General features: G+C 41.2%; 1 protein-coding gene across 8 annotated transcripts in view; it reads left to right on the forward strand.

The window, feature by feature from the left end:
- Positions 1 to 17,622, forward strand: part of LOC146313198 (uncharacterized) — a 54,181-nt gene extending 36,559 nt beyond the window's left edge. For 2 of the 8 annotated variants that reach the window (XM_084738367.1, XM_084738369.1), the window contains 12 exons: positions 241 to 345; positions 6,893 to 7,012; positions 8,546 to 8,697; positions 9,469 to 9,611; positions 10,891 to 11,132; positions 12,724 to 13,069; positions 13,429 to 13,609; positions 15,422 to 15,526; positions 15,617 to 15,667; positions 15,758 to 15,812; positions 15,908 to 16,171; positions 16,973 to 17,622. In XM_084738367.1, the coding sequence (XP_084594493.1) occupies positions 241 to 345; positions 6,893 to 7,012; positions 8,546 to 8,697; positions 9,469 to 9,611; positions 10,891 to 11,132; positions 12,724 to 13,069; positions 13,429 to 13,609; positions 15,422 to 15,526; positions 15,617 to 15,667; positions 15,758 to 15,812; positions 15,908 to 16,171; positions 16,973 to 16,983 (1,775 nt within the window). In that variant the 3' untranslated portion in view covers positions 16,984 to 17,622. The remainder of the gene's footprint in view (positions 1 to 240; positions 346 to 6,892; positions 7,013 to 8,545; positions 8,698 to 9,468; positions 9,612 to 10,890; positions 11,133 to 12,723; positions 13,070 to 13,428; positions 13,610 to 15,421; positions 15,527 to 15,616; positions 15,668 to 15,757; positions 15,813 to 15,907; positions 16,172 to 16,972) is intronic. The other 6 variants (XM_084738373.1, XM_084738374.1, XM_084738368.1 and 3 more) reach the window with 5 other exon arrangements.
- Positions 17,623 to 22,196: the final 4,574 nt, after the last annotated feature.

Genomic DNA, 22,196 nt, shown 5'->3' on the forward strand with positions numbered 1-22,196 from the left:
GCAGGAGTTACTCTAAATGTGATTTCTAACTATACCACACCCTTCCCAGTCTTTCCTCCCCATTTCCCACAAGTCTTGAGTTCAGATTAATCTCCTCCTAAATGTTAATGAGCAGCCATTTGTGACCTCAGAGAGCGGTGAGTCCCTGCTCGGCAGCCCCGTCTCTTTATCAGCTGGGGGCCGCCCGCACCCCGGCCGCCTTGTGAACAGTTGTTGTCTGTTGCGTTCTCTCCGGTGCAGGCAGATGCTCGGCCTCCACGGTCAACTTGCCGAGACAGGTGGACCCTGTCATTAACAACAGGCTGTCCAAGTCCTCTGCCACGCTCTGGAACTCCCCCAACAGAAGTAAGGACGACCCGACGTCAATGTCCACCAGGCTCCCTCCTCCCTTTCCCCTTCCTTATTCATCCCCCTTCACCTCCCCCTCCTCCTCCTCTTACCCTAATCTGGTTTTTGGTTTTCTTCTTTTTATGATTATTATAACTGTCGTCTCTGGTGGCCTGCCTGCCTGCCTGTGCTTGGTGACTGGTCATTTACCACCTACTCCCTCCTCTTATCACGCTCTCGGTCTCGTATGCATCGTGGGTTTTTTTTTTATTTCAGTTGGTGGTTGTCATTGATTTGAGTCTCCTCTGCATTTTTGATCAGCCTCCCTCTCACATCGACATCACCGAGCCATATTCTGTGATATACTTTGGTGTGTTTCATAGGTTTATAAGTTCACATCTTCCTCTCACAACACCTTCTTTATTGGTTGTCCCCCTCCACTGTACTGTTGATGGTTTGGTGTGGTGGTGGTGGTGTTGGTGGTGGATATTATAGTGTGACTGTTGCAAATGAAAGTAGAGCAACTAAATGCACATGGATTGTATTATATTTTGTTTTTATGTACTATTTTGTTTATAATATATTTTACACAGTATATGCTATATGTGTAAAAGGTATAGCCTGTTTCCATAGTGATTAAGCCTCTCTTCTGTTAGTTATTTACGGCAAAACATTGCTGCCACCATGATAAAAGAAAATGCTCAGGTTCTATAATGTGAAGTCTCTTGATGTAACACAATTCTTTTTATGTTATAACAAGATATCTTTGATGTTGTTTTGACACATTTTGTCTTTACAACAAATTAAATTATTCTGCTTTTACAAAAACAAGAAACTTTTCTTGTTACAGCAGCTCATGACTATAGCTTGCTGCATCACAAACTTTGACATAGTTACACAGAAGCAACATATTATAGTTAAAACAAGAAACTTTTTTCATCATAACAAAGTTTCCAGCTTCCTATTAGAAAAAGTACAACTAAAACCAAAACCAAACTTTGACTGGAATGCAGAATTGGACACAGCAGTGCTTTGAGCTAAATGCTAACATCAGCATGCTAATAGGCACACAATAACAATGCTAACATGCTAATGTTAGGTGGGTATAATGTTTACAATATTTACCATCTTAGTTTAGTGTGTTAGCATGCAAGTCAGAACTGAGCACGATTTATATCTGAGGCTAATGGGAAGGTAATTATTTTAAAGTGACAACAGGGCTGAGCAATTAATCGAAATGTTATCGAAATCACAATATTGTCTCTGCAGTTTTCAAATTGCAGGATGCGCAATATCTGTTGAAGAAATGTGTGTAAAAATACCATTTTAGATTAAATGTTGTGGTGCTGCAGAGGTGCCCTGGCCAACACATCATTCTCTAGATTTCAGAAAACATCTTTGTTTAGTACAGATCCCTGAAAAAAACACACACACACCATAATCATTTTAACATGTTTTTCAATGAAAAGGAGAATAATGATATAAATGAATAGATTGAATGTCATAGCAACCCATCCAGTAGTTCTTAAGATAATTCAGGTATGTGGTCCAACAGCCCTGTTATTCAGAAATATAACCATTATGACTTCATGCACATTTTTCGGACTAATTGGGTTTCGGAATAATGTGCCGTTGAAAGAAAAGCACGTCACCCCAGTTCATTAATCTGGAAAAAAGCTTTCATATGTTGTTTAAACAGGAAAGTCTGAGACATAAAAAAAAGATAAGTTGTTACAACAAGAAAAGTTTCTGAGACCAGGATAATCTGGCATGAAAAAAAATATGGAAAAATATCTTGCTATAGCACAAAAAGGATCTCAATGAATCTAGAAACTTTTTACATTATGACATGAAACTGAACAAATATTTTTTCTCACGGTGGCAGCAATATGCTGCTGTATTATGATAAATATTTAAATTAACTTGTTATATCAATCTCATTTCATCAGACTCTTGAGTTGCCACACATACATAAGCAGCACTGTCTTCATCTCAGATTCGTCACGCCTCATAACATGTGTCATTATAGATCGTATCACCCGCAGTGCAATCAGCAGTTCGGCTCTCGTCTCCCCCGTCGCCACAATAGAAACTCAGATTTCGTGCTCGATCATCACTAATACAGATGCTCCAGTATTACGGGAACATGAAAGAACAACTCGGAGCTGAATCATATTTCTGCAGAGCCAGAGTCGATGTCAGAGCTGCTGTTTCTGGCCTGGGGAGATGCTCTGCACAGTGTACCGGTAATAAAGGGGTGGGGTGGAGGAGGGTAGTGATGTTGGGGCGGTGACGTTTATAGATCCAGGCATCAATCTACCTCCAGGTGAACAGTCGATCACCAGGCAGCAGCTCTGCTCGGCCTCCTCTTGCCGCATTGGAGAAAGAAGAGGAGGAGGGAAACGACTGTTGCCTAGCAACGGGAGGTAGTCGGGTTATCAGTTAGTCATAAAACATGTTGTTAAAAAGATCTGGCCAACGTGCAGCAGAGGTGACTGCGTGTGCTGTTACATAAGAAAGGCCCGTTTATGAGTGTTTTTGAAGCGCGCACAAACAACAGGCCTCGCTCCTCGTGTCGTCATGGCAGCGCTGTTGTGATTGCACTATTATCATGTGTATGTGTGGTATGTGTGTGTGTGTGTGTGTCTAGGTGTCATGCATACCTGTGTGTATGTCAACAGAGCGATACACTGCAGCAGAGCACTGAGAAGTAGTAGTCCACATGTCAGTAAAAAAAAAAAAAAAACATCTGTGTGCAGCATGTTGTCAGTTCAAGTTTTTGTTATGAGAAACAGGAAAGTCTCAGGAAAAGTGAACGAGCTGTCGGATTTCATTAGATCTCATGTTGAGATGGTGCATTCAGTGTCTTCTGTGCACTGGAGTGTTTTCAGTTGTATTTTACTGTTTCAGAAGAGCAGGACAGAACAGTAGAAGAACTTAAAAAGAAAAAGATGAACATAATACTGATATCAAGTTACCAAGAAGTCATGGAAAAGAACTCAGATGTTTTACTTAAAGGAACAGACATTTTAACAAACAGTTATTTGATGCACACACATGTATTTGCACCATAGGCATCATGAGGATGGTTGACAATTATTTCAAAAATTAACAACCTCACCTACAGAGCACACATTTCGACACCATGGGCGCCATAAATGCAGCATTCTCCTTGCTGTGTAGTTACTTCATGAAGGAGTAAGCCTCCCAGAGCTCTTTGGAAAAGACTTTGTCTTCAGCGTGACAGTAACTGTTAACATACTGACAGGTTCTGTCAGTCTCATAAACCAGCAGTAGTCTTGGCAGCGACACGTTGATTGATTGACACACATGCAGACAAATCGGTGTCAAATTTAGATGTGTGGTGCATTGTTTACTTTTAAAGTGGGTAAGGTAATAATGAGTAGGACAGAACATGATAAATGTCTAAGCAGTGAAGTTTAATGTTCTAATTATTATTTTAATTGTAGTGAAAACCCAGACAATTTGGTGTTTTACTGATATTTGTCAGGACTGGGGACACACAATTGGAAACCGCAACAGTCTTTGATAAACTGGGACGTCTGATCGCCACACGCTTATCATGAAATTACAGCCAGCTGCTGGTTAGCTTATCAAAAAAATAAAATGGAAACAGAGGGAACTGCTGGCCTGTCTCAAAAACGAACAAATATTGTCTCTTAGCTTCTCTAAAGTCAAGTATCACATTATATCACATTTGTTCAATAGAGATGAGCGTCATGTCTCCTCACTAACTCTTGAAAAGAAAGCCTATAAATATAAATAGTAGAAATACTTGTGCAGCTAAACTACTGTTTACTCTGATTGGTCGATTACAGCATTCTAAGGTCTGTTATTTCTTTATTTCTTTAGAACGTTGCTATGTATAACCGAGCGTTGCTATGAAGAGCAGGCGGTTGCTATGGATGCTGCTCTAATCATAGACTCCAGAGGAGCAATAAGATGAATTTTAAAACCATAAAATCATTTTAAAATTAATATTTAATGTCAAATTATTGGTTTTTTTTGGTAGGTAATAAGCAGAGTAATATACAGTGAGCAGGTCATGGTTCCTCCAGAGTCTATGATCAGAACTGTGTCCATAGCAACGGTCTGTTCTTCATAGCAACAGTTTGCTATACATAAATAACAGACCTTAGAATGCTGGAACTGACCAATCAGAATCGAGTATTTGACCAAGCCTTAGAGTTTTTAAATCTGCAGGGGGAAACGTTTTTAAAATGGATCGCTTCTGGTCTGCCAGCGCAGGAATGTTGCCAGAGCATCACAGATTTAAAACCTCCGGTATACTGTAAAATAGAGAGAGATTTTCCTGGTGGTGATGGGCTTAATCGGCATAGTGTGAAACATCACGCACGTCACAGCTTTAAATAAATGTAGTGGAGTGAAAAGCTAAATATTTAGCTCTCAAATGTAGAGAAGTTTATGTGTAAAGTCACAATAAATGTAGCAAAGTACCACAAAACTCAACAAATATTGATTAAATGTATTTTCCACCAACGCCTGCAGGTCTAAAGTTCAGATTATTTGAAGGAAAATGCTTCAAACGTTTGTTTTTCTTTATTTCAGTCACTGAAGAAGTTTGAGCTTCTGTGTGAAGAGACTCTGGATCATTCATACGTCTCTTTCTCCCTCTGTTCCCGTCTGGGGTTTTCTAGTATTTGTGTAGTTCTATAGAAATTTCACACATAGGCATCAATAGTTTCTAAAAAATATTTTCAGACTGATTTGATTCTGATAGAATCAAAGGTGGCGCCGACTTCTGACTGAACTTTATTCTTTGACATTAAGTTTGTTTTTTTACTCATGAGAGAATGATTTATCGCTGTGTGTGTGTGTGTGTTTTCCACCGTCATTACAATGCATCTGATTATATTCTGCTGTTGTTGGACGTCATATGTGCTGAACGTTCATCACATGACACTCAATAACAGTCAGACACACACTGTATGATACCAGAACGGTGTAACGGTCAGAGTAGTGTGTGTGTTGCACTAATTCCATGCTGGGCCTTTGCACTGCATTGGGTTTGAGTGGTCGAATAAAACAGCCACACTGGCTTGTTGTGTGGTGTGTTTTTTTTAACGGTAAGTAATGAGAATTAACTTGGGTTTGCTCCTCTGTGTTGTAATCTAATGTCTGGTCCTGTGTGTGTAACGTGGAGGCTGAAGTCCAGTCATTCATCCTGTATGAGTCCTCTGAATCTTCGAGTCTGAGAGTATTTGAGCGGCAGACTGGAGTTTGAGTTGCAGCAATAATCTCACTGGATGAGATAAACCTCAACCTTAACCTTAAAGGAAGAACTTCTCTAAAAATGGATCCAACGGGACAAGAAACACAAGTGGTCAAATGATTGGACAGGTTTTCAACAAAGTAGAGATAAAAGAAGCAATAGAATGAACCAATACAAAATCTGTTCAACAAACAAACGAAAATGACAAAGAAAAACAGCTGAAAATTAAGATAAAAATAATTAATAAAAGTTCACATAAAAGAACAGATAAAAGAGGTAACAGATCAAACACTCTCTCCACAGGAGAGTAACATACAACAGAGAACAGCTGGGCAAACTGAAAATCAAGTGTCTGGAGAAGAAGGCAAAGATTCCCTGAAATGAATCATCCGTTTTTGGGAAGTATTCATGCATTTAAGCAGTCATGGCCTATGAAGCTGAGAACAGATCGTATGCAAAGAGTGCACGAGACCACAAAGTAACACAACTGACTTGTGAAAAAACAACACAAACTGCAGGATGACGAATGCATGAGGGCCAAGAAAAATAATGTTGCTGACTTTACCACTGAATTCCCGTCTTTGTCCAGCATCATCAAACGTGGCAGTAGTGCTCTGTTGATTTAAATTTGACTAAAAAGTCCTTAAAATCAAAAAATTATCATTTTGTAGCCTGACTTATCAGCCTATAGCAGGTTCAGTAACCCTGTGTGTAAGCTGGGTAGCTTTCCTGCTCACCTCACTAAATCATGAGTGTCAACAATAAATAGAGGAACAAGACTTTAGCTTGTCTCTGAGAAACTGTTTCTTGGCCCGGTCTCCTGATGTCTAAATCAGCCAATGAGATTGATGATGCTTCCAGTGCCACGGAGAAATGTTTCCATCTATTTTTAGTGTGCGTTCATGTGCCGGTGGAAAGATCTGTGCTGCTTCTTGCTTTTTAGAAGACATCAGGGTTTGTTTAGCTAAATAAACATAAGTGATAACAGTGTTTATTTACCTCTTTTTCACCTGATAACATTTCTTTAGACTTTCCAACTTCATTGCCTTACTTTTTTAAGAAATTTAGTTTTGATGATGTTTCCAGCAGCACATGAACGCAACGTGAAACTCCACTCTGCACCAGAAGGTTCTGTGTGTGTGTGTGTGTGTGTGTGTGTGTGTGTGTGAGTGTGAGTGTGAGTGAGGAGAGGATGTGCTGCAGTATCATCAGTGAGCAGTGGTTCACCTCCTGCAGAGCGAGTGAGCACCTGTGTGACAGGTATGAGGGTGTTTTGTGTAACCCGACACTGACGGCGCCCTCTTGTGTCAGCCCGCAGCCTGCGTCTGAGCCCGTGGGAGAGCCGGATCGTGGAGCGTCTCATGACGCCGACGCTGTCCTTCTTGGCCCGCAGCCGCAGCGCCGCCACCCTCCTCAACAACAGCGACTCCCGTGAGTGTGAGAAACCTGCCTGGATCTGTCTGCCCTCAGTACCCACAATCCCCTTCTCTGCACCTCACTGCAGTGTGCAAGGAAGGAGGAAAACTCTTTCTCTTTTCCCCTTTCTATCTTTTTCTCAGTTTTTCTCTGATTAAATGTCTCTTTGACTCTGTGTTGATATTTGATTTGACTGAAAGATGATTATTGTCATTATTGACCTGAGAAACAGCAGTTGAGGAAATAATTTCAGTGCAGCATCCATGTAGTGGCTCTACTGGAGCTTTCAGTCATATCACATGACCTTCATCAGCCAATAGACCATAAAAGGTTTTCAGATTTCTATTTCTTCTGAATGCTTTCCTGACAAATAGCACATTTTGATAGGTTTTTCGTCATAGTCCTTTGACTAGAATGCCTTTTAGTTTTATTCATATTGAAGACATCTGAATTGTTGTAGTTTTTTCTAGCTTTAGTCGGCTAATCATCTCAATCTATCATCAAATTTTCCTAGTTTGCTAGTTTTTATTTAGTTTTTAGTTATTTTTCTGTGCAAAATGTTGACAAATACTATGATGAAAATAATTAGTCAACAAAATGAAAGCTGCTTCAACTTTAAAGTCCTTGTCAGAAAAAAAAATTAAATAGATCTTGTGGTGAGATTGTGTTCTCACAAATAATTATTTGTAGTATTTATTAATCTGTCGATCGTTTGCTTGATTAATTGTTAAATCTAAACAATATCAGAAAGTGTGAGAGTTTCCCATCTTCAGACGGCCTGCATGTTCAACCAACAATCAAAAACCCTCCAAAAATTTAACTTACAAGGCTACAAAAAAGAGAAGAGAAGCAAAATCTCAGTAAAAAAATGGAATGAGCAACTATTTAGCACTTTTGCCCTCTATCTTACTCTTTCTTGTTATGGATCTATGTATTCATATTTTTGTATAGAACCCTGTGGTGACATTTGATTTGATTGAAGATAAGACTGCATCTAACCATTATCTTCAATACCAGTTAATCTGCCAGTTATTTGGTGGATTAATTGGTTAAATGTTTAGTCAAAAAAAATGTCAAAATGTAGTGAAAAAGGCTCTCTGCATTTTCAAAAACTGTCCAAAATAAATATAAAACTGAGAAAAGCAGAAAAATCTCAATTTTGAGATGCTGCTCCAACAAATATTTGGCATTTTTTTCATCATTAATGACTAATCAGTTACCAAGTAAAGTGGATTTCTGAGGGGAAATGGGGTCATTGCTGTTGTAAGGAATAAAACTACAAAAGGGACTAATGGAGAACAATAAAAACATGATTAAACCTGTGAGTGAAATCAATACGATTCAATCAGAAAACAGTAAAATAATTGACCCTCCCCTCAGCGATCATCACTTCATCAGTCAGCAGATTTGATTCATTGTGTCGCAGCATGTTGTGTTCACTGTGAGGCCTCACTGAGACTTTATTACCCTGCATGTGTGTGTGTGTGTGTGTGGGCCCTGACCTCGGCCCTGCCGCCGCTCTCTGCATGTTTATGTGTCGTCACTCAGACTCTCACCACTGCTCCCGTTCAGCCTCCGCCAGCCCGCTGAACGCCTACTCCCACCACCACCCGCACCAGAACGCCGCCGAGCGCTGGAGGGTCTCCTCCGCCAGCACGCCGGACATCACCCAGCGCCAGCGCCGACGAAACTCCACGCCGGTAAGCACATGATGACCCTCACGCACACAAATGTACTGTGAATACATGCAGTGTTTTTACTCTGGACTTTTTAATGCATAGATTAAGATTTTACTTTGTGTAAACCAGAAATCTTATAATAGTTGAAATGTTCCAGTCATTCATAGTTAGATAAGTCCTCTGTTGATCCCTTACCCTAGAAATTAGCGAGTATTAAAATATTCATGATCAAAACATGCAATCAAAGTGAGACAGTATACATTAAATGCTGTGGGTATGAAGGAATTTGCATAAAAAAATTAATGTGTAATGTGAAAATTGTTGCAGATTTTAATTTTGAAAATCATCCTAAAAAGTCATAACTTCACAAATCAATTATTAAATAGCATGTGCAAAGAAAATCAGCTGGCATGTTAAAGCTGGGGAAGGTGAGATGAGACTCAATAATCAGCCTACTTACTGACCTGTGATTGGCCAGAGTCAAAGATTTTCTAAATCCTGAAATCAGAGCCAAGAGGACGAGCAGAAGTCTAGTTTTCTCTCACACCACTTAAATTACTTTATGCCTAAAGGTTATTACAGAACTTTTGCCTCATGATACCAAAAATAAACTGCCTACCCCAGCTTTAAAAGACTATTTTTACTTGTTTCATTGTTTGATCTGGGAGGAGCCTCTATAACGTTTTCAGCTGGCGATACTGACCTGTAACAAAACGCCGTTATCTCAAGCAGAAGTGTCAGCCTTAGCCTGTGGTCATAAATGGTTACTGGTGTCACGTCTCTTCTCTCAAGGTGGACAAAAAGAAGAAAGAGAAGAAAGACAAGGAGAGGGAGAACGAAAAAGAGAAGAACGCTCTCACGAAAGAGAAAGTGCAGAAGAAGAGGCAGACGACATCCCCCAACACCACCATCCAGAGATCCAGGCCAGAGACCAGGTATCGTCACAGACTGGGGCTATAGGCCAATATATCCCATGCCATCTGTATTTAAAGGGATAGTTCGGGTAATTTGAAGTGGAGCTGGCAGATGATGGTCCCAGACAGTATTAAAATGTCAAAAAGCCAGGAATCATCTGTTTGGAGCACCATGATGCACCAATATATAGACTTGGTGCTACTTACCTACCTTTGAATGATGTTTATGTTTATGCTATGTAGAGTTATTGGGTGGATAGATTTGAACTTTATTGCTGGACTGTAGACTTCTTGTTTTGTTTTGTTTGTTTCTTCAGCTGTTACACAAGCCAGATATTGCTCTTGTTAAACCAACCAAACTCCATAACCAAAATCAGTAATTTTACCTTACAGAACACAGGAGTTGCTTATCTATTGCTGCCTCAATCTGTTAGTTTGTTTATGTTTTTGTGTGACTTTGGTGAATTCGAACTAACCTCTTAAAACACCAAAGTCACACAATAACACAAACAATCTAACAGATCAAGACAGCAGTAGACCAGAAACTTCTGTATTCTGCAAAGTAAAATCACTGATTTCACCAGTGGAGTTTGGTTGGCTTGAAGAGAGCAATGTTTGGCTCATAAAAGAGTGGTTGTCGATCAGAAAATGGCAAAGTAAAGCACTGAAAATATTCAAAATTTTGCGTAGAATTTCACTGAGATTGTTTTTTGTGTGGCTAATATGCTGCTGACCCTGTCCACAGCAGTACATTGTTTAGCTTTGATGGTACTTCTCTCTGCTTCTCCAAACCGGGGGTGTGCCAGCCGCCAGCTCCACTCCACTTCAAATAAATTAACTATCCCTAAAGTAGAGAAATGTTAAATAAATTAATGTTGGAGAGAGGCTGAGGAAGAGAGGGAGCTCCTGTGTCCTGGTGCTTTATCCTTGGAGCAGGTTAATGTCTGACAGATGGTCGAAGGTGCTGTAATCTAACTACTAAAAGAGACTCTCTGCTGGACGCCGTTCAGTCAGCAGCCGAGGGCCAGTCTGCCAACAGCAGGTCTGTTAGTGTCGGACAGAATGGGGTATTCCTGACTGATGCACGGGGGGAAAAAGATGGCTCCCAGCATCCCATCCTCTCTTGTTACACCCCCCTATACAGCCGAAGAATCATGGCGACCGCATGTGGAGTTTCACTCATTTCTTCCACATGACCTACTTATGAGCCTTATGTAGTGCAACCTCGTTACCTCTCCCTGCACTCTCGTCTCTTTGACTCATATTTCACCTGCGCTGTCATCTCCTCTCTCCTCATCAGCACCCCGAAGCCCAAAAACAGACCTCCTTCACCTGCCGCCCCCAAAAGTCGGCCCTTGTCCCCGCTGGTGCCTGCGGCGCCCTCCAAGACCCCGACGGGCAAGAAGACGCCTCCTCCTGGCACCAAGACCAGACCCAAACGAGCCCAGACGCCCGCCAGGGTACAGCCACAGACCGTCGCTGCGGTCGCCGTGGAAACGGGCCGCGAAACCCAGCAGCCTGACACCCCAGAGGAGAAAAAGAGTGAGTGCGGTTACCATGGAGATTATATCCAAGCTGTCAAGGTGACCTAGAGTGGAGGTTTTGGCCGACATTCATGATCACAGCAGTGTGTGTGTGTGTGTGTGTGTGTGTGTGTGTGTGTGTGTCTTTACTCTGTTCCACCTGCAGCCTCTGACTATTGTCATGTTGACTGTTGTAATATAACAGAAACAGAAAGCAGCGTACTTCCTGAATAGTTTCTCCCTCGGGACCGTCTGTTCATACCGGTCGTCCCTCAGCGTCTCTGAACCCGTCACCTTGTTTTTAATGAGTCTGACTAAAGTGTCACCTGGAGCTCCGCCTTTTTAATTGTAATCCAGGTGGATGTGTGACTGTGACCATCAACACAATGTGACAGAAATCGTTCAGGTTAAATTCTATTTTGCATTTCCAAATAACAAAGAAATGTTATTTGTCAAATCCCAATTTTAAGTTGATGTCACAGTATGAAAATTAAGAAGGTGACTGTTTCATTCTTCAGCTTCAGAGTCAGAATCAGCTTCAGGTTCATTATCAATTGTGTGTTGATTTTTGAAGCCCCAGTGGACAAAAGCAATAGTGTTTCCACAGTAACCACCACAAAATATAACATCAAAAATAAAATTGTCTAAATTGAAACCTCCTCCTGCTTCTTTGTAACTGGCTAACTGGCCTGGCCTGAGAAAATGTAAACACAGGCTCGTTTAATCTGATTTCACTGAGAATACAACACAGTGGCAACTATATAGAAACAGTCAGTCTTCTTGCTGGTGATCTTGTTTGCTTATGTAGGTCACAGTATTAAATTGAGACTGTTTCATAACCAGTTAAAAACTCCTTGTAGTTTTAAATGAAAGAGAAAGGAAAAGTTTGTGCAGGAATGTGCAAATATTCACCAGGGAACGCGCAAAGTTCACAGTTTGCAGAGTAAGAATTTCTTAAATGTTCAAGATAGTAATTCAAACAAGATGTGATTTAATGTAACTCACTGAGTCAGATGGCGTAGAAACAATATGCACCAACACACAGAGGCAGCCATTCATGATGCCATCTTGAATTTCAATCAATTTTAGTTTAGTTCAGTTTAGTAAAATCTATGTGCAGAAATGTGCAGAAAAGTGAATTCAGCGAAAGAGAATCATCATCTGCTCCTGACAGAATATTTGTTATATCTGCTGTATTTGTATTTGTCATATTTGGCACATAACAGACAACAGTAAGTTTCCTCATGTGGCCGTGATTGTCCTAGCTTACCTTTAATGTATGATAATTCTTTCTCTCTTATCCCTCTTAAGTTCAAGTGCACCGCAGGTGTGGCCTTTGAGCCTGGCCAAAAAACAACCAAAAGTGCGTTTGGCACCTCCCCCACCACTGTAGGCAGAGTGCACTTGGCTACAAGCTGCACCATGTTGCTCAGTTCATGGAAAGAGAGTCCTTATTGGATAAACACAGTGGGCACTTAACTGAAAATTATTATATGTGGCAGTCTGTGGTGATTTTTCCTCATTTTCTTTTTTAAAAAGCACTCTTGGTAAACCAGATGTTTACTCCTGTATGACTGTGTTTTTGTGTGTTTGTCTCGTCTCTCTGACAGACTCTGGTAATGTTCCTGCCATCGTGGTGTCCTCTGCACCCGTCACACCTCCTTCCCTCAGCCCACCAGTCGTATCAGCTGCCTCTCCGGCTGTGCCAAACGTAGAACCGGCGGCCTCAGCTGCTCCTCCTGCTGCGGCCTCCGTCAGTAATCCCGCTCCGTCTGCTGCGCCCGCGGCCGCCGCTGCCGCCGCTGCCTCCAGCCCGGCCGCACCGGCCAGCAGACCCTCAGCCGGCACCAACGACCCGGAGGAGGCCGCTCGTGTCCTGGCAGAGAAACGCAGACAAGCCCGAGAGCAGCGGGAGAGAGAGGAGCAGGAGCGTCTGGAGCAGGAACAAAGGAACAGGTCAGACTGAAGATAACAGCTTGTTATGTTATCATTAAAGTGTAAAATATTATATTATCTCTGCTGAAAAGAGACAGAACAGATTTTAATATTGAGTTTGAAATGACAGGAACACCTTACAATATGATGTAATCTAAAAAACTGTCGTGCAATAAAAAAAAGTTTTTAACTTGCACTGCGTTGCATCATATTGTGAGGTTATTGTGTCCCTCACAAGCAGTTATCTTGCTATAGAGTTGGATTTCCTAATAATTTCCTTGGAGATTTCCTGGAAAGAAACCCAACAAACTGCTGAATTTCTTCAAATGTAAAATACGAGCCCGTCCAGTCCTGCACATAACACCGACTCGTCCTTTCAGGATCCTTCGTGAGGAGGCGATGGCGCGGGAGGCGGAGGAGAGGAAGCGCAGAGAGGAGGAGGCTCGCTTCATGGCGGAGCAGCAGCGTCTGCGGGACGAAGCCCAGCGAGCTCAGGAGGAGAAGGAGGCGCAGGAGAGAGCCAAGGCCGAGCAGGAGGAGAACGAGCGGCTGCAGAGACAGGTTAGAGAGCAGGATTAAATCATTCTTAAATTAATATTTTGTTTCAAATTATTGTTTTGGGGGGGATTTGTTGGGTTTTATTTCACAATAATGACCTGCTCACTGTAGTTTTTGTGTGACTTCAGTGTTTTACGGGTTCAGATTCACCAAAGTCACACACTACTGTGTTCTGCCGTTGAAAAACGTTGTTTGACAGCAAAGGAAAGCTGTGAAAATATTCTAAATATAGTGTACGCTTAAACTGATCTTTTTTTTTCCCCGGCCTGTCCCTTTAAAGTCTTGAACACACTGCTGATATCTAATGGGAATCAAACCGTCCACCTTGCACTTAACTCCCTCTACTATCATACACCTCTTCAGTGAGGTTCATGATCATCTGTAGTGAACTGTAAATACTGTACTGCACTGAAAACCCTCTAATTTTCCATTAACGGACACGAATCCCTGTGATCTCCGCATGCGATAAGCCCATTTACCATCTGGGCAGATTAATGGATACCAGGATGCCTGAGCTGTCAGTGGGGTGGGGGGGGGGTTAAACATCAGGCCCCTGTCTGACTCCCTCACTCCCCCCTTGACTGTCTGGCATCTGGGCAGATTAAAGGAGCAGTATACTGTATATGTGCTGCTGTCACGGACGATGTGTGTCATGCGTGAGCCCTGCCCGTCAGAGGCCCCTTGTCTTGTCTGCCCGGGCAGATGCCAGCTGGTGACCTCCATAATGGTGATGAGCACAGGCTGAGGGAGCCTTTGTGATAGTGACAGGCCTGCGTTGCCTCCGTCTCGTACACTTGGCTCTGCAGTGGGCTGATAGTCGGATAAGCAGCGTCAGTGTACGCCTGAAGCTGTCCGTCTCCTCTTTTCCCCTCAATTGGAGCATTGTTCCTCGCTGACAGCTCACTCACTCGAGACGAGAGCCGCCTCGTATATTTTAGAGCTCAGTTTAGCTCAAGTGTCGATGGAAACGGTCTGAAAATGTGTGAATATTTAAGATTTGTGCCCCAAAAAAAAATCAGAAGTCTGTTCACTGTGGTTAATCAGGTTAATCAGGCAGCAGGTTACCACTGTTGACAGATGTGATTTATGCACACATCATAATTCTTGTTTTCACTGTTGATTTGAACACATCTGTTTGTTTGGTGCCGAGTCTAAGTACTCGGTGACGCATGTAATGGAGTTACTCACATTAATATCAACCCTGAAGCCAAAAGGCTGCAGAGCAGACTGAGCTCCTGCTGCCCCCTGGTGGTGCAGAGTTGTTCTTCATTACAGCGCATTCACACACTCTGCGTTTTGAATTATAATATTCACTCTAATTGTGTTCATATAACCTAACAATATCATATATTTAAATTTGCAGTTAGATGCTGTCAACTAACAACTAACATTATTCTCCGCTTCAGCCAGAGGCCAACCCTGCTGTAGTTATTTACTTATGCAAAGAAAGAAGCTAACATTATTCAGACTGTTATTATTATGCAGTGCACATCATTACATTAATCTCTTTCAATTCGTCTTTTCAGTGAACACACTTCTCTCCTCTTTTCAAACTGCCTTTTCTCCATAGAACTAGTAGACTCTGTGGAAATAGAAACTGATGTTGTGTGCAGGTATTAACCTTTATCAGCTACAAAAGTTACCTGTTTCCACTTTAAACAACGTTTTTGTGCAGCAGGTTTCATTTGAAAGTGACTGACACCCTGCTGCTTCATCTTTGTAGCTGCACACGTGAACGAGGGAGTTGTTGGACTTTTTTAAACTTCACGAAAGTGTCAATTTTGTACGTTTCATATCCCTGTTTTCTTTTCCCAGAGGGAGGAGGCTGAGGCCAAAGCCCGCGAGGAGGCCGAGCGTCAGCGCCTGGAGAGGGAGAAACACTTCCAGAAAGAGGAGCAGGAGCGTCTGGAGAGGAAGAGGGTGAGCAGAAAAACATGTTGAAAGTTCATAAAGGTCACACTTGAGTTCATCAGCAGCTCACTGACTGATATCTGTGTCTGATCTGCACAGCGCCTCGAGGAGATCATGAAGAGGACTCGGAAGAGTGATGCAGGAGATAAGGTCCGTGTGGTTCCTTTTAAACAAGCTTGAAGAAACCTCCTCTTATCTCGCTTTGAAATAACAAACATGTTTTTGTTATTTAAATTGCAGAAGGACGTCAAAGCTGCTCCACAGGTCAACGGCAAGGACACAGAGCTCAGTAAGGGTCAGTGTCACATCTTCAGAACAGTCGAGCTGCTCCGTCACAAACACAAGCTGACAAAAATCTAATAGTCTCAATTATTTATGATCTTTCTGCAGCAGCTGGAAATGTGCAGAGTCCCAGTGCCGCAGTTCTCAGTCCTCAGTCCGCTCCGGTTGTAAACGGCGTCCAGCCCGCCGCCCACCAGAACGGCGTCTCAGCCAACGGAGAGGCAGCTGACTTCGAGGAGATCATCCAGCTGAACAACAGCGGCACCCCGGCGCAGACTCAGAGCGGGCTGGTCAGCGAGCCGATCCTGGCGTTCGAGGGCGGAGAGCCCTTCCTGATGAAGACAGGCCCCATGAAGCCTCAGCATGTCGCAGGTACGTAAAGAGACACCAGAGAAAGACCGTGATGATACAGCAGAGTCTGTGGTTACATGCAGCAAACAGTGTGTTAGGCTCCCTTTTTTTTTTCTTTGATGAATCCTTTAATTGTTAGTTGGCTTAGAATTCCTTTTGTCAAAGAAAGCGCTGATAGTTTTCAACAGATCAGACAAATTTGATCATAATTGTACCTGTGACTGGTACTGATACTATGGATCAGACCGGGGAAAAACGTGACAGCATTTTGTGTACCATTAAACTGTTATTAGACCTTTATTTTGAAAGGGGTCATTGCTGCACCTTTTGTATTAAACTTAAACTTTGCTCACTCAGTGCTGCACATCCATGTTGTTTATGTTGTTCTTCTTCTACTTTTGCTGCTACTATTGTTGCAACCTGACACAAAACAGACACTTTAAAGAGAAAAAAAAATGCAACATAAATTTAAAGAATAATAATAAACATAATATCTTCTAGCTGAAATGCATTATTTGCAATTTGACTTGATTTTTTGCTAATCTTCACCCATAACATGATGTCTATTTTTAAATACCAGTCAAATTACAAGCTCAACTGATTCTGCTGTAATGTCCCCATACAGTCACGTTAAAGAGTGAATAGATGTAAGAAATATAATTTAAGACATTTTTCATTCATCTGGCATTAAAATCAATAAATTAAATATGGGATTTTAATCAGAATTAATAAGAGTGGAAACTTGATTCAATTAACAAATATTAATTATGAAAAAGAAGACTTTTCACCTTCATCTCACCTGTCGTCTTTCCGTCCCTGCAGAGGTCCTGTGAGTCCCCACACATCCATGGAGACGCGCCTTATGTCTCAGCTTGAGCTATGAGATTCATGCCACACCACAGCGGCTTATAAAAATAGTGTGCCAAACAAACGATGAACTGCGCTGAACTTACATCAACAGTATCTGCCACAGAGGACAAAGACGACGATGGCGATGACGAGGAGGAGGAGGAGGAGGAGGAGAAGAACTCTGCCTGGGAAAATTTTAAAAAAATAAAACAAACTCTCATCTGAAATATAAAAAAAATGCAACAACAAGTATTCTCTGTCTTCACCGCGTGTTATGGTGCAGCATTTGTCAAGTTTTATTGAAATGTCACATACAGATTTTATGGTGCACCTTAAAGATGACTGACTGTGTAACAAATTTTAGAAAATACAGTATAAGACCCTGGAAATACATAATATTTGACAATTGTTGTTATTATTACCGTCGTTACGATATTGTTATTGTTACCTTAAGTTGAACAGTGTGTGTGTGTTTGTTGTTTTCTGTCTTGAATTATTGAGTTATTTAACACGGGGAGCAGTGTAAGGACCGGCCACAGACAGTGTATGTAAATGTATAATGAGCCTGGCTGCCTCGGCCTCCTGTTACAGGGGATCTGTGAAATAAAGCTTTATGAAAGGGACTCGGCTTCACGTCTTTCTGTCTGTCTGTCTGTCTGTCTGAATCTATTCATGTCGAGACATTAGAAAACATTAAATATATACTGAAGCTACAGAGATCTGGAAAAAAAAATAAATTCATGTTAAAACTATAACATTTTGGCCTAAGTGTACATAATAAAGATACACAATTACAGTACATTAACACTATAAACACTATTGTGGTGAAGTAATCCTTATTTAGCATTAATATATCATTATTTATGGTAAAGTAATGCTTATTTAGCATTAATACATGGTTAATTATGATTAAATAATGCTTACTCTGCATTCTTATGCATTTATAAATCACAAAGAGCATTAATACTGCACATGTTTTTTTATGGTTGAGTAACACTTATATAACGTGCACAATGAATTATGCACTAGAGTTAAATACATGAAGATAAAGGAACAAGCAAACATTTAAATGTGGACACTGGATTTGTCTCCATTGCTCTCATTGTAGTTACACAGGAATAAATGAGACATAACAGCTAAGAACAAGGAGAACAAAGATGGAAAAACAAAAGTGAAAAGTGTTTTGTAGCAAAATCTAATCATGACCCCTCAGACTTATGTTGTGACCTGCAAGAGGGGCCTGACCCTCAGGTTGGTAACCGCTGGATTTAACTGTATGCTGTACTGTATGCATTCTTTTGCTTTAGTAAGGTTGTGAAGGCAGGACTTTAACTCGAGTAAAGGACCTGAGTACCTCTTTCACCACTGTATCTCAGCAGGTCCAGAGTTCACTGTCCTTCAGCTGAATTACAGAGCGACATGTTCAGAGCGACCAGCGGGTGGCAGCACAGACTCTGAAGCACAGTTAGTGATGATCATGTTTTCAATGAAATGTATATACAGTACAGAGTATACAGAAACATATGCTTTGATATGCAGAGTTTCACTTTCATGAAGTTAGAAGGAGACAGATTACAACAACAGTGATAATAAAAATATCCTGATGTGTATGTCAGTGTGATGTGTATGTATCATGTGAGCTAGCTGATACTGTGTAACACCTATCCTTAGTGGTCAGTATGAGAAAGACAGTTCAATCAGTGGTCCCCCTTATCTAATGAGGGTTTTATATTTAAGTTTTATACAGACTCAATATACAGCATACAAGATTTAAGTCTGTACTTTAAACTGAGTAAAACCATGATGTCAAAGCAGAAGAAAAATCCACTACTTCTCATTAGGTTGTCTAAACTACGCAGGTTTTGTTTGGTGGACCATTTGCAGCGTCACCACCCATAGAAGACGTATTCATTGGCAATAAGAGGTTTTTCCTATTTGTGAATAAATGTTTTGGAATTTGAATAGTGAACACCGGAAGCATTAAGATTTTTAAAGACATTTTACCGACCATTGCGAGTGACAATTTCTACAAAGATCCCCCCAAATTTTGCTGTTGAGGTTTTCAGGAGGTCACGTGTCAATCAAGGGGTCTCAGACCCCACAAGACGTGGCCTGAAAAAGCTGAAGCCCCCTGGTCAAGATTGTTTTGGTGTGAGTTATAGAGTTTTGGAGGTATCGGCTGTAGAGACGTCTACCTTCTCTCCAAAATAATGGAAACTTTTTGCACACAGCTTGTCTTTTTTTTCATTTGAAAACTTGCCAGCAATGATTCTCTTTCCAGAATTTATGATCCGGTGACTCAGGATAATCCGCAGACCTTGTTGTGAGCAGTTTCATGAAGAAACTACTTTTTTTCTACCAAACTACACCCGCCAACTCTATCATCACCTTGCAGAAAAAAAAAGCATAAATCTACTCAAGAAGGAGAGGGTACAGCTCAGCAGAGGAGGATGCCATTAATGTTTAAACCCCACGATGTCTCAAGCACAAGCCTCTTGTCTATGTGTTATGGTAGAAAGAAAAGAGACATTGCTGTTGAGTTTTTCAAATGTATTTTTGTGTCACTTTGAGCAACCACAGGACTTGTGCAATCTAGTTCTATTATAATCACGATAAGGCAGACATCTCTACAGCCAATATCTCCAAAACTTAACAACTCAAAACCAAACAAGCTAAATGGATAAATAGCACTATGGGTGAGGGGAAAAATGTGTGTTGTTGATTTTGGGGTGAGAAACAGGATTTTATGTATGAAAGAATAAAGATTTTAACAGGGTCTCGCTGTTTCCAGTAACAGCCTGTTTGTTTGGTTGTGGCTTCGGGTCACGCAGAGACGAGAAGCGACCTCAGACAGCTCTGAGCTGTAGTCCAGCCGGACGATCAAAGGTGCGTTCATGAGATTTGTTGTCCAGTTGCTATAACGCACTCTAGCAACCAAATATTAGAAGCCTTGCGGCCGCTTGTTTTTTCCCTTCAGTTCCAGGTGACTTTGTCCGCAGACAGAAGTCTCATTGCTGCAGCGGACAGTCAGTTTCAGTCACAGTGCATCTGTCACAGGGTCGTGAGCATATCAAATGTCCAACTAAATACACTGGACCTTGTTTCACTGTGGCCACGCTGCCATCTGGCACAGAGATGTGATTCTGGACAGAGACCCAGGGGGGAGGATATGTTGTCTTCATCTGTTTGCTTTGGTTTGGACGGTGACTTTGTAATTAGAAAGCTTACTCACTGTATAATATAGTACACTATGACTAATGTGACCCTGTTTACTTCTCTGTCTGAGCAGAGCTGCACTGCAGTTCATTTATGTGATCAGTCGATGTTTACTTGGTAACATTACACCGGTTTCACCTGCAGACAGGTGCAACACAGCACAGTCTGATATTTCTTTACTTGGCAGCGTTTGTTGGTTTGTCCACCATTTTGGTTTAGATAGAAATATCTTAACAAGTATTGGACGCTGTGAAATTCTGTCCAGACATTCATTCAAAACCTAATGACTTAAGTGATCTTTTGACTTTTCATTGCACCAGTATGAGGTCGACATCTTTGCTTTTTGGTGACATGTCTCCACAATGACCAGACTGATTACCATGAAACTTGGTGCAGAGATTCATGATTCCAAGACGATGTATCCTACCAACTTTTGTGATCAATTTACGTTTCACTTATCCAAGGAAATTTCCCAGCATCTATCAGATGGCTCAGAGTGTCATGGTCTAGTCCAGTCCTCTCTCAGTCCTGGTGCTTCAGCTGATCACCCCTCCCCCTGTGCTTCTTGTTGGTCCCCGGTTTGTTCTCTCTTGTGTGTGTGTGTTTTTCTGGGCGTGACACTCCATCTTACTCGAGGAAGTTGATCTTACATCATCAATGCAGATGTACATGCAAGATAATTCAAACACAGATGTAGATGTAATTTTGCTGCGTTCAGGAAACTAAACTATGTAAAATGTTGTGTTTTGACACCCTGCCCATAACTAAAGCTATCAAATAAATGTAGTGGAGTAGAAAGTAGTAATACTGGCTTCCAAAATGAAGTGAGGTAGAAGTATAAAGTAGCATGCAATGGAAATACTAAAGTTAAGTAACTTCAAAATTGTAGTTGGGTACAATTCTTGAGTAAATGTACTTGGTTATTTTCCACCACTGCTAATTAGCAAACATTAGCATGCTACTAAACTAAGATGATGAACATAGGAAACATTATAGACTCACCTGCTAAACATGAGTAACATGGTAACACGCTGCATTTAGCTCAAAGCACTGCGGTGTCTAAATGCAGCCTCACAGAGCTGCTAATGTGGCCACAGTAGCTTTTTGTCTTGTTTTTCTAATGCTTGAATTTAGTTTTGTTACAAGTAAGTCGAACTTAGAACGTCGATGCACATGTACATGCAAGATAATTCAAATAGAGAAGTAGCTCTAACACAGGAGATTATGCTATCCTCTTGCAAATGTTTGTTTTTATATTCCTGGACAGTTTGTTATTTGCATAATCACTTAATGACGGTGATGTGTGAAGTATCCTGGTCTGTCCAGGTTTGAATGCAATGGTTGTACCTGGTCATAACCAGACATTCAGCTTCTTTCGGACTGCTGTTATTTCTGGGACCACATCGACTTGTTGGTTTATTACCCAATCGATGCGCAACCAGAGATAACAAACTGAAAGAGTGACAAGAGCTTCAGTGTCTCTGTGAGCAGGAAATATGACCACCAGCTACTTAACTTTACTCTGGACTTCAGCCAAAAGCAACAGGACATACGCTTCATAACATATGTCATGTAGCTGAGTAATCCAACCTGCCCAACCTTCACATGACAAATGAACTGAGATCCTCCCTCCTGCGAATGTAATTGGAGAGCGGTGGAGGTGTTTGTGTTTCCTCCAATCAACACAATATATAACTTCATGGATTTAGTGGAACATACCTGTTTTTTTTTTTTTCAAGGTCAAAAAGCAAAGTTTTGACATTTTAGAGTGATGCTTTCTGGGTAAAATGGCATTAATATCTGTGGGTCAATCTACAGTTATCCAGTATATTTGGTGTCTTTGAGTGGTGGCAAAAGTAAATACATCCTTTACTCAAGTAGAAGAACAGAATGTTTACAAAAAGTAGAATTACTGATTCAACTTATTCACTCAAGAAAAAGTCAGAAAGCACGAGCTCTGAAGTGTGCTAAAAGTATGAAA

This window comes from Lutjanus erythropterus, chromosome 16, assembly GCF_056507025.1.
Source record: "Lutjanus erythropterus isolate fLutEry1 chromosome 16, fLutEry1.hap2, whole genome shotgun sequence".
NCBI lineage: Eukaryota > Metazoa > Chordata > Actinopteri > Lutjaniformes > Lutjanidae > Lutjanus > Lutjanus erythropterus.